Source organism: Micrasema longulum, unplaced genomic scaffold (assembly GCF_059751315.1).
Source record: "Micrasema longulum isolate JH-2025_06_02 unplaced genomic scaffold, ASM5975131v1 h1tg000444l, whole genome shotgun sequence".
NCBI lineage: Eukaryota > Metazoa > Arthropoda > Insecta > Trichoptera > Brachycentridae > Micrasema > Micrasema longulum.
Window position 1 is genome coordinate 583,172 of NW_028277643.1, and position 13,441 is coordinate 596,612.

General features: G+C 31.5%; 1 protein-coding gene across 2 annotated transcripts in view; it reads left to right on the forward strand.

Moving 5' to 3' along the window:
* The window catches only part of LOC148281518 (UNC93-like protein), a 226,336-nt gene that overhangs the window by 145,802 nt on the left and 67,093 nt on the right, over positions 1-13,441 (forward strand). For both annotated transcript variants that reach the window (XM_088226600.1, XM_088226599.1), the window contains exon 7: positions 8,257-8,413. In XM_088226600.1, coding sequence (XP_088082726.1) covers positions 8,257-8,413 — 157 coding nt within the window. The remainder of the gene's footprint in view (positions 1-8,256; positions 8,414-13,441) is intronic.

Genomic DNA, 13,441 nt, shown 5'->3' on the forward strand with positions numbered 1-13,441 from the left:
CGGAATATATTTTTTTTGTAAATGCTATCACAAACAAAAGTCCCTGTTATCAGGTAATCCATTATTTTCCCCACAAGTGCTCTTACGCATTTTATTACTCCCGGGTTTATGTACTCAATGGTTCTTCGGCGAATGAAATACTATAATGGCATCTGGTAAGATAAATTTGTGTGCGATTATTTATTTGTATATCTACTAAATAAGATTTATAAGTTTGAGAAATAAATTAAAATATTTTTTCTAAGATTATCAAGTTGCAATTTATTTTCATTATTTGTTATGCTATGTCAAATAATATTTTATGAGAAAATCAATTAAGTCAATTTTTAAGTACAACCTCGTGGAAAATGGTATATTTTACACTCTGCCGGTGACGTTACTTCTGTCAGACACAGCAAAACATTTGCGCAGTTGCCACGTCGATATCTCGTGACTAATCGTTCTATCTCGCTCAGTACCTTCCTATACCAATGTATGCTAATCATCACTCATCAGTAATGATGGGAATAATCGAAATATTTAGATAATCGAAATATCAATCGATTTTTTTTAAACCGTGACATGTAAGAAAACGGCAAAAAAAACAACATTGCTCACTGTTGGGTGGGGGGGTTAAAAAATACATGTGTAATAACAAAGTACTTCAAAATAATAACGTGGAAGTTCTACCCTACGGGAAATTTGATATAAAACATGTTTTACTACGCACGGTAAAAATTGGAACAATAAATTGTAAATTTCTTGAAAATGAATGAAAGAAAGTTCGCCGAAATTAACCAATAATATAACGTTGTGATAGTTATATGTCGGCCTTGTGGTTTCATGGTCAGCGCATTTGCCTACCATGCAAGAGGTCTCGGGTTCGATTCCCGACATGGTTGATTTGAAATATTTATTTATAAGGGTGTTTTCACACTAAAATATTTCACAGTCCCTGGACTGGTAACTGAAGCGTAAGACTAATCATCTGACCTTCATGTAACACAAAATGATCAAAACACGCTACGATTGGTTTACCAATGCAGTGCCCTATGCACCATTGAGTGTGGAAAGAGAATGATGATGATGATGATAGTTATCCTATTTCCGGGAAACAAACTAACATACGTGAACTTAATACGTCACACGCAGAGTAATTTCAAAATAAATTCAAAATTAAAATCATAGTGCTGATGATACGACTCACAAAAATGTTAAAAGTTGTGAATGTTTACCCACATCTTAATCAGCTCAGGTTAGTCCCTCTATATTATTAACACGAACCCATAGCAACAATTTATTAAACATTAGATATTGAATTTTATTGAACACGAATGATATTTTGCACTTCCGAAAATACCTTAAAATTAATCACCATTGCTTTCGAAATGTCAAGTCCGAAATCATATTACGATTGTCTCCAAATCTTAAGTCCGAAATCATATTTCGATTGCCTCGAAATGTCAAGTTCGAAATCATATTTCGATTGTCTCGAAATCTTGAGTCCGAAATCATATCTCGATTGTCTCGAAATCTCAAGTCTGAAATCATATAAGGATTGTCTCGAAATGTCAAGTCCAAAATCATATTTCGATTGTCTCGAAATCTCAAGTCCGAATTCATATCTCGATTGTCTCGAAATCTTGAGTCCGAAATCATATCTCGATTGTCTCGAAATCTCAAGTCTGAAATCATATAAGGATTGTCTCGAAATGTCAAGTTCGAAATCATATTTCGATTGTCTCGAAATGTTAAGTCCAAAATCATATTTCGATTGTCTCGAAATCTCAAGTCCGAATTCATATCTCGATTGTCTCGGAAATCCATTTCGAATGAATTCACTCGAGATATCTTGATCATTTTTCCGATTAGTACGAGTGAACTCGATTAGTTGTAAGCATTTCGAAATGTCTCGATCTTTTTAATAATCGAATATTTCGATTATTTTTATTCTATTATTCCCACCATTACTCATCAGTACAGCGATGACGACTGCAGTAAATACATGTGTTAAGTTAGGGCTATACGATGTCTAAAAGACAAAAGGTCAATAATCATTAATAAATCGAATGAACGTATCGTCAGTAAAATAGTTATAATACCCTACTGTCTTATAGACCTCACCTCAGTTAATTATGTTTATTAATCGTCGCTTCAGCATTATGCTTAATCAGCATAGTTTTTCACAGATTTCAACTTCAACTCAAAAAAGAAGGCTAGTAAAACATTAATTGATTCTAATGAACACCAAAATCAGCTGTGGTTGGAAGAAGAAGAACATGCATTTAATGACATCAGTGACGAAGTAGCGGATGAAAATTTTGCTATTAAAGATGAAATATACAAAGAGATTAACAAACAAAGAGCTTTAATTTCAACTCGCCATAATTACTGTGACAAAAATGGTTTTGTTACCAAACACCACCTACCTCGAAAATTCTCTACGGTTTTACGCTCTACGTTAATGAATTTTATGCCTGAAAAAACAAAGCAGTGAACCTCATATCAATTTTTCATTACAGCATCAGCACTGAAAAAAATACTAGATAACCAACAACGATTGCAAATTACAATGGAAAAACTCTAGAAAAAATTTCGCAGATCTTTGCGTCGTATGCAAGGACACAATTTACCACTTCCGCTACCACCAAGTGACCCTGGCGCATCAGCTGTAAGAACATTATGTTGCGACTGTCCAAGAAAGCTGAAGCGTCAAACCAGGTTTGCTTGTTGTTTTTGCGCAAAACCTGTTTGTCTATAGTCCGCAGCGCAAGTTTGTAAAAAAGACTAATGTTTCAGACCGTTTTAGGAAAAAAGAACTAAACGATCTTTTTTTTCAACTGTGTGTTTTTAAATAAGTATGAGAAAGACTTATAAATACGTTTTTTAATTAATTTTTTTTATGCGAAATGTTTTTTTTTAATGGTTGTACTAATTTACTTATTAATATATAGATATTATGAGGGTTAAGGAGGACGCGTTTGTTCGGTTCAACGCACAATCAGTGCAGTCTCCCGGACAGGCAAGACTGCCATCACAACATAAAACTTACTTCTACTCCATCACATCCGTGACATTTTGTGAGCAAACGCGCTGAACACTTTACAGCAAGGGCGAAGTGACAAAAATGTAAAGCAAAAAAGAACCAGAATCCCAGATGAGTATTTTGGACTTGAATACTTTCAATTAAAAATAATTAAAAGGCAATCGAATGTAGATAAGTCCGCTCCATATTTTACTACAACGCTCGAGGTCCTAATGTGATTCCTGGAAGAACTGACTTTGTACTACAATATTTTACTGTTTCTTGACTGGAAGTGAAAGACTGATTATCTCAACATACCAATTGATCGAGAAACGCTGCATTGTGGATACATGCAGTTAATTTTTTACCCTTTAAGGCGCAGATAAGGGTATGATAAGGATGATATAAATAAATACTAAGCTACTAGCAGGCAACAGCCTTATGTAATCGGACACCATGAAATATCACCGCTTCGGGCCTCACAATTTATTTTTTGCTCTTCGGAGCAATCTAAATGTTATAAGGAAAAAATTCTCACTCAGAATAATGATGCCAAAACTACACATAACTTACAAAAAATAATGCATTACTACGCAAAAAGTTCGGTTAGTAAGCGATAACAATGAATAGCGAATAATCTGTAATGTTAATATATATAATTCCTATGTACGTGTGATGTCACCGTACTCCTCCTAAAACCGATTTACGTGTGGTTTTCAGAGAAATATAGATCTTTGCGCTGTGCGCGTTTGTAGATATTAAAATTTTCAATCGAATATGTAAAAAAAAAGTTAGAAGCATACATGTTTTATTCATCGATCTACCAGGGTTGCATTTGAGGAGAATGCATTCGCAAAAAAATGGAAAGATATTGTTTTTTTTGTGTATAAAAAAAGTTGGTTTTTGAATGTTTACAAACAGCATTTGTTTTTTTATGGATCTCAATCAGATTCTTTCCTTAGATTCCTTATAATTTCTACCCGTTTATTTTTTTTTATTGGATTTTTGGTAACACTAAAATAATATTAAATTCAATAAATTTAAAAAAATCGTATTCTTACATAAGTACACCCCGTTGTTGGTGAGACGACCGGAGTTTGACGTTTGCAAAAAGAATGCCATATTTGAAAAAAAAAATATTTGATGTTTTGGAATTCAACCATAAACAAGTACCTACTTAAATTCAATATTTTTTTGATATTCACAATTTTTAGTTTTAGAGTTTAATCACAAACAAGTACCTAGGTACCTATTTATCAATAAAAGTCTTTTTCCAACGTTCGGGCTGGACAACGTTTGTCGGGTCAGCTAGTTTAAAACAATAGCAGTCTGCTATCGCCTGTTACATGCTAGTAAATTTGCTCGTACCTTCACTCAATTTGATTTTTTTTGTTGTTAAAGTGCAATATATATGCAAGTCAGTACAAATACATATCTCCTACTTAACGGTTCCACGAACGTCCATTATGATATTGTTGTCATGCTTGTATGAATTTGAATGCGGCATTCTCACAGGTTCTAGCATCATACAATTGAACAAATAACAGCTCAATATTGTACCTTTAAAGCATCGTAAAACTTACTATGAACAAACTTATTGGCATCTAAAGCTGTTAACATCTAACGTTTCCAGCAAACATGTTCATAGATAGGGTACCGCGCACTTCTATCTTGGCATTCTGCCCACTATCATATTATAAAAGAAAAATAGCTTTCTTGAGATTTCAAAGAGTTTTAAATAACTCACTATTAAAAAATGGGAATCAAGTTGCGCTTGAATAGAATTTAAACCTCGGGCCTCTGATCCGTGAGTCGCACTAGCCGCGGGACTACAATCAGATTGATTCTTGACTCACGCGTTAAATTTTCCACTCATTTTAATAATGTCAATGAAAAAGCCCTAATGGATTTATATTCAGAATATGTAGCCATTTTTTTTTTTTTAATTCTTTTGTTTTTTTTACAACATACATAAGATGTAAAACTGAGTATTGAAAAAATAAAGCATAATTACATAGCAATAAAATACATATTAATAATAAAAACAAAATAATCCCACAAAGGCATGGCCTGTTCGTGGGTATACAAGAACATTTTAATGAATTTTGCTCCTATAATAAATAATGCACAGTTTTAATATTTTGTGTAACATAAGAAAGAGAAAATAAACTATTATTTAAAAGATTATATGGTATTTTTTGTAAATTTTTTTTTATCGTAATTAAAAAAGGAAATAAATAATACATAAAAATATTCCCCATTATTAAAGGGCAACAAAATATATCAAAGAAAAAAATAATTAAATCTGTATCATCGATAATTTGTTTATACAATTCATTAGTTCGTAGTGATTTGGAATTTGGATCGGTTGTATGGTCAACACATTACATAACTCACATTAATTTAATTGAATCATTCGTGCAAAAAAAAATCTTCGTTACCCAATGTAACCAGGGCAGAATCCTTCAGTCTTATGATCAGCACCTAGATCATTTTGGTATATATAAGTTATAATTTAGAATGCAGGTTTTAGAATTTATATATATTTGTAAAATAATTCATTGTTATGTTGATTTAGCATTTTGTTTAAAAAATTTACCCCTGAATGTACCCAGTCGGTGATTGAGATCGTACACAACATTTGAACGTAGCTATGCAGAAAACAGCCAGTCCCCAATCGGATGTAATAAGGTCAACTCTATCGCGAAAACAGCATTTTTCAATTTGCAAATTACACCCACATTAAATACATTAAATAATTATAGCCAAACTGTAACGCAATTTGTAAAATCAAATAGCCACTTATGTTAGTTATATAAAATAATTTGTAATAACCTGTAAGTAATAATTTATTCTTATTAATTTTATAACAAGCATAGAATTTAATTCAGATAGCCATTTTAAAAAATTCAAATTTAATATAGTTTTTCTTTATTCGTGCGTGCGTGTGAACACATCACATATAATTGATGAACAATATCTGGAATAACAATTTGTGATTATTATGCCAGTGTCATATGTATTGTCTGTTGTTTGTAAATCATAATAACGAAATCTCACTTAACGGTACTGTCAATGTGTTCCTACTGCAAGGGCAGGCATTTAAGAAGCAAGCGGTGTTGTCTCTCCTGACTCGCGATGTCACAATTGCCATTTCCGCCTAGATTATGCTATATACACACCTTTTGTAAATTATAAACATTTTTAATTAAAGTAGATTTTAAGAATGTTTAAATTAAGCATTACTCATTAATGCTAATCTAAAAAAAATAAAATAATTATAATTTTACATCATCATCATCCCTCTTTCCGCACCCAGTGCATGGAACATAATATTGGTAAACCAAATGCACCTTTTTTATCATTTATTTCATAAAGGCAAGGTGATCAGTCTTACGCTTCAGGTGCCAGTCTGGGAATGATGAAATATCAAAGTTTGAAAAATCCATGAAAAACAAAAAGAAGGCGGACTTATCTGTACCCAATTTCCTTATTCAGATTTTTTACCAGACAACAACCATTGTGTCGAAAACAAGGGTTGTAAAGGGTTATGATTCTATTCCACATATGGAACTGTATTCTTCATCCATCCAGACAGGAAAACACAGAAATCCTTTTACAGGTGTTTTACAATCTCCATATAAATCAATGTTAATATTTACAAACATGAATTAAAATTTTGGTCTGTTGGACGAAATAGCACATTAAACCCAATCATCCCGAATGTATATTCAAATATATACGAAATTGAAAATTTATTTACCCACCTATTTACTGAAATTAAAAAGCGTTGAGATTATTTTTTTTGTTACTGGTATCCTGAAGTTGGCCTCTGTTTTTTTTCTTCTTATGCTTGTAGTCGGCATTACACAGAGAAGTTCGTTTTTTTTCAGTTTGAGATCTGGCGTTATCTGTTTTAAAGCGAATTCCTGTCGTCCTTACAAATAATAATTTAGGCAAGTTTTAAATACATTGCGATTAAAATTAAACATATTTGATTAAATAAACACGATAAATAGTAAGATACTAACATAGCATTCATGAAATTTGACAATTTATCATCAGTTTGAAAGCCCACTGGACATTAAAAATGAACCTTAAATAATGCCTAAATTATAATTTTAAAACGTTCTTACAATTTCTTTATTTGGTAGGTACATATAACATAAGAAATATTTTTTATTTTTATTGGAATTTTTTCGAGTCAAAAGGGATGAATATTTCCGTTTTACGCCATTATTCAGTAAATGGATTCATTTTATACTATTTTAAACAAAAATAATTTTATCTGTCATCGAATAATTGTATTTTGTTTACAAAATTACAACAGTTATCAAAATACCTTTACGGAGCATGCGAAATTTGAAGGCAAAATTTAACTTCCAGAAAGGGTGACGAGGACACATCCATTTAGTTTTCCGTTTTGGGTCATCTTTGAGGTAAAAAACCACACGTCACTATGAATAATTTATATATTTTGAGGTTGTCAAAAGTCTAACGTAACTTTAATGAATTTAAAACACCCTTTTAAGGAATTTAAACTACAACATTTAACGTAATGTCTTAAACTATCTTCAAATCATATTAATAAAATTTAGTTCAATACTTAGTCTTTATATGAGTAACGTGGCCCCAAAGTTAAAATAAAATATTAATTAAATATTACCACCAGAGTTATCTTCATTTAAAAAAACAGGGAATACTCTTCTATAAAAAAAGGTTTCAATTTAAGTATTACAATAAATTTTATTTTTTAAGTATAACCGAAGGCAAAATCTTACGTTGAAATAAAGGAAAATGTCACAAAAATGTGTGTGATTTAAAATACTTGTATTTCTTTTTAAAATCATTAAAAAAATTGGCTTACGCCACTTACATGTTCAATTTAATAATTCGAGATAATTCTTTAAATTATTGCAACAAATTTCAGTTCAATACTTAGTCTTTATTGAGATCCCAGATACCTAGGTTTAGTCTAAATTTAAAATGGCGTAATCTGCGGGTCAAAAAGTAATTAAATTTTAGTTATATAAATATTTTAAGTATATTTTTTAATGGAAATACCTTTAAAAAAAAAATTGTATCTTATTTATTTATATATTTTTTTTATTATTGCGCGATTTAAAAAAAATGTTCGTTTCAAAATGGCGAAATCGTATGATTTCATCATTTTTCATGCGTTTTACCGGACTACAGCCTCACAATTCGTTCTAATTGATTATTTCTCGAATGGTCTGTTTTATGTGTTCTAGATACACCATAAATAGGCCGAGTAGACCCAAGGAGTCAGCCGTGAAGAGTCTGATGGCGACATTAAGGCAGACTGCTGACCCTTACCAACTCCTGCTACTTCCAGCCACGGTCTTCATAGGAGCTGAACAAGCATTCCTGGCCGCTGAGTTCAATGCCGTATGTAATTCATTTTAATGACCAATAAAAGCTCTCTAAAGGGGATTTGTAGGATTCCCTACTCAGACGCTCTGTCATGTTGTAGACCTTATATAAAGTAACTTAAACGTTCTTATGTTTTATTAGTGTGATAAAAAGTAAGGAAACCATGCCGTTTTCGCCATTTTAAAACGTCATTTCTCCAAAATAGTGCTTTTGAAAAAAAAATCGATTATACATTGCATACTTTAACCCAGAATAAAAAAAAATACATTGTATTTTTATTTATTAAAATGACTAATTAAAATTAAAATAAAACAACAAAACAGAAACTCACCGGCATAATTAAGGTTTCAGCTCTTTATATTCACAAAGATCAACAAATGGAAGAATTTAAGTAATAAAGATGTTCAAGCATAGACAGAATGGTGAATATTACAATGTTTTGTATAAAGCCACTTAAACCAGTCAATGACAAGGCATAACTCTCATAAACTCATTAATCGTTCATTGCACAAATATTGCGAGCATCTTTGGCAGCTTCATTCCCTTGATTGAGTGCTGAATGCTTACTTTCATCTACTTGACATCCCTTTTCGAATGCTTGCAATCAAATCAAATAACAAGTGTAATGAAAAAAAAAACAATATCTTAGAGCAGAAAATTTTCTTGTGAATGAAGTATATTTTTTTCCATTTTATTTTACTTTTGGTGCTCTTTTTTAAATTTGGAAAATTACGGAGAAGACTTATGTTAATCCCATATAATTTAACATTAAAATCAAAATATGCGCTTGCTACTTTTAAGAAAAGTCCGCCTCACAGTGATTTTGTTGGTACATTCACCTTTTATGCTTGAGGTTTTGGGTTTCATTCTCGAGAAGATTAACATTAAATATTTGTTTTTTTAAAAGTGACATAATAATTTACTGTCTCTGGACTGGCGCCTGAAGCGTTAAAATTTTTTTTCATTGTAAACAAAGATTAATAATAAAAATAATGTGACCTCACCCGTGCAGGGAACACTTAACGATGTACTTTAAAAAAATTACATGTGAGAATAAAAAGATGACAGAGATAATTAATAAAATGTTCAGAAAGTTTTAAACACTACGTATTTAAGTTTATATATTAATTTATGTACCCCTATATTATTTATTGTATAAAACTTACAAGAAAATAATAAAAACACAACATAAACTGTACATTTGTAAAGCAGTACATTCAATATTTTATACTGCATTTAGTTTAATAAAGCAATGCTCTACAAGTTTTTTTAAATGATTGAGTCCGGCCTGCGAGTCAAAAAGGCTCGTCTAGGATTAAGATATTTTTTTATCAGAGAACTGAACTTTTTATATGTATAAATATAAAATAACATTTAAGTGAATGTTTGAAATATTTTAGAATAAATTGAAAATGGGTGTTTTCAGATAACCACACCCAAATCAAGCCATTTTGTTCAAGATTAAACCTCAAAAAGAGTTGGATAAAATAACTCTTATTCTCAATATTACCACATATTTTTCGGATGGGTTTAATTTTATCGTATGTTTAAAGTATTCGGACAATTACGTGTTTCGTTAAGTCATATTTTTCAACCTATGTATAAAGCAGATTAAAAAGAACGAAGTACCATAGAAAATATAGGCGTTTTGGATCACAAAAGGGATACTTTAACAATATGATTTCGTGATAGACGGAAATATTTATTTTGATCCCATAAAATTCAAAAAATGTTATTATGGCATTACTGAAAGTGAGTTTAACTCACAAATTATTTTTTCCTCTTTGTGTTTTTAAACCCCCGATAGTATATTGAGAATCTTTTTCGCGATTCACAATTTTCTCCTAAATAGCTATTATAAACGTTTGGTAAAAAATAATAAAAACCACAATCATTTGGACGTTGGTGGGAAGGGAGATAACCCGATACTAGAGGTGTGGGGACTTTGGAAGGGATACTTGTGCAAAAAATAAAAAAAACATAAAATTTTAGGGAGGTTGATGTTTAATTTGCCTACGCCATAGTGCCACATATCATTCCATTCCATACCACAACATATCAAACCACAATTTACCAAAAAACGAAACAAAAATATAAACGGCTTACAGTAAATGGTTTTATTTTTACTTTAATGTTTGTCTTGGTTAAATCTTTAACTCTTAAAACCTGCAGGCCAAAAAATATGCGCGTGGTTGCGGGTCAAATAGGACCCATTATTAAATGTAGTATTTTAGGTATTTATTTGGCTTTTTAATATTATTTAATCGAAATGTGCTCTGATTTAATAATAGCATGTGTAATAAATTTTTGTGTTCGTTTTACATGATCACCGAAATTCTTCGGATACGATCTCTCCGTGCGTAGGTACGGAGAGATGTCACACCACGCAACTCGGATGTTCGCTATCTACGGTGTCTACTATCATCTTGCCACTAGTCATAATCATAGCACTGTTCAAGTGTGTATTGTGTTAATGTTAAATATCTCATAATGACTTTGTAATAAATATATTTATCAAACATGTTACATGGGTTTGATATACTGGCGTTGATAAAATTGCTTTAAAGTCTACGATCTTATTAAATTCTAAAATGTTGATCCAACGTTAATGCAGTAATGAACATAACAAAGAAACACTCGACACTTCATACCTCACTTCAGTGCGGACTGGCAATAGAGCACTTCATAAAGTGTATATTTGCACATATGCATCCAAGTAGCTGAATGAACGTTGAACGTGTCTTCTGTACCATATAGTAGTTTCACAATACTTTATTGAAAAGCAACGTTGGAAATTATTTAAGTAACTTGGACGCATTTGAATTTTATTATGTAAAGAATATTATTGTGAAGATTTGTTCCGTGCGATGAGATTGTATCCAAATTCGCGAACATTATTTGAAATAGTATGTCATTTATATATTTATTTATTATACACACGGCCTTAGCCAATTACAACAGTTACATGAAGAAACAAAAATACAAGAAACTGAACAAAAAGAAAATAAAACTATGTAGCATAGACAAACAAGAGAAAAACAATATTGGTATACAATATATTCCTTAAAACGAAAAACATAAGACCTCAAGCTTAACCATGCTAATTCAACTTCATCCCACACTCTGTAGTCGCAAAGAGATATACGAAAAGCTGGAAGATCTAGCCGAAAGAATTCCATGTCTTGTGATAAATTGACTAATCTACACATTCTGGACTTAATAATAAAAGTTGCTCTCAGAAGATTTAATAAAAAGCATATTTTGACTTCTGGTGATATGGCTGGGAACATGAAAAAAAATTGATTGCAACAGAGACGGGATATCACTTATATCATTAAGTATTAATAAAATGCATATAAGGTCCATCTCAGCTCTACGTCTCTTCAATGAAGACTGATTAAGTGATTGCTCTATTTCAAAATAGGAATAATTACCCCTTTGTTGTCCGAGCAACCATGCCACTCTTCTTAGAAAACGGTGTTGGATTTGGAGAATGAAATTTTTTAAATTCTTGTAAAAAACCACTTACACAATTTTTTAATGTCTACCGGTTTCAAGACCTACCTGTCAATAATTACACTGTAATTGAACAGAAAACACTTGTCCGGGCTTCGGGTTCTACTTCACACCCAGAGCTGTATTCTTAATCCCATACTGATTAACCGTTTTAAAGTGCAGTGCATGTTTGTCCTAATTAGTGCATGTGCTTATTAAAATGCATGTCGTGTTGGTTTTATGTTTTTGTGCAACAACTATGGTGAAGGTGTATAGTGGGTTCTGCATGTTAGTTTAATTGGTGTCCTGACAAAAAGACGGGTACGTCTCGAAACCGGTAGACATAGAAAAGTTGGTAAGTATACGCATATTTAATAACATTAAGTAAAATATTTGACCACAAATTTAATGCTTTAAATATTCATTATACATAATCTTATTCTTCATTCCTCATCCTAATATGTGTATAACTTAATTAACTTTTCTTTAAATAAACATGTGCAGGCCTTATCTTTTCATTAAACAAGCTGTTTTCTTTTAAAATTAATTAGGTTATTTTTCGTGCATGTATCTATAAAACATATATTCGTTTTTGAATTACAATTTTTTGAATAACTCTTCTTTTAACAATGTTTGATTATGTCCAAATGCTTGCAGACTGGCTGGATTTCCTCCCTAGGGAGTTGTTCATATTTAAATTTATTTCAACAGAGAGGGAAAAAGTTTTCGAGAAGAAATTTGGAAGTCTATGCATTTACAGGGCTTATGACCTGTCATTGGCTGGTTTAAGTGGCCACTTTACACACTGTGTAACATTCACCATTCTGCCCATGTTTGAACATCCACATTTCCTCAACTCTTCCATCTGTTGACTTTTGTGAAGTGAAAGAGCTGAAACCTTTATCACGTGGGTGAGATTCATCCGCCCATGGTGAATGTTACACAGTGTGTAAAGTGGCCACTTAAACCAGCCAATGACAGGTCATAAGCCCTGTAAATGCCTAGACTTCCAAATTTCTTCTCGAAAACTTTTTCCCTCTCTGTTGAAATAAATTTAACTCTTCTTTTGACCAGTCTGTTTTTTGGACATCTGGAAGATATTGCTTCTTGCAACAGGTCCGCTAAAGTTTCATTTATTTTACTTGAAGCTTTAATTTAAAATAAATAAAATAATTTAGAAATATAAAGATTGATATAACGTTACGAACGATTACGTTACACAAATATAACCTTACACACTAAAGAATTTTTTTTAGATACTAAAAAAATGTTTTTTATATCATTTTATAATTTCCTTATCAAATCGTCTTATTCCAAGCCTTTCGATTATTTTTTTGTAGTATCGTAATATTGATTTATACCCAATTATCTTCTTGTAAGTGCTACTTCTATTAAATTTCTCTCCGACCGCATTTACCTGAGCAGGTGAGCAAGGAATATTCCTTTTAGAGCGTTGACAAAGGCTTAATATATCTTGGAAGGGAATGTATTAAAGGGAATTTCAATCTATTTTGATCATTTAGATGCTAGTAAAAATAAAAATACGAA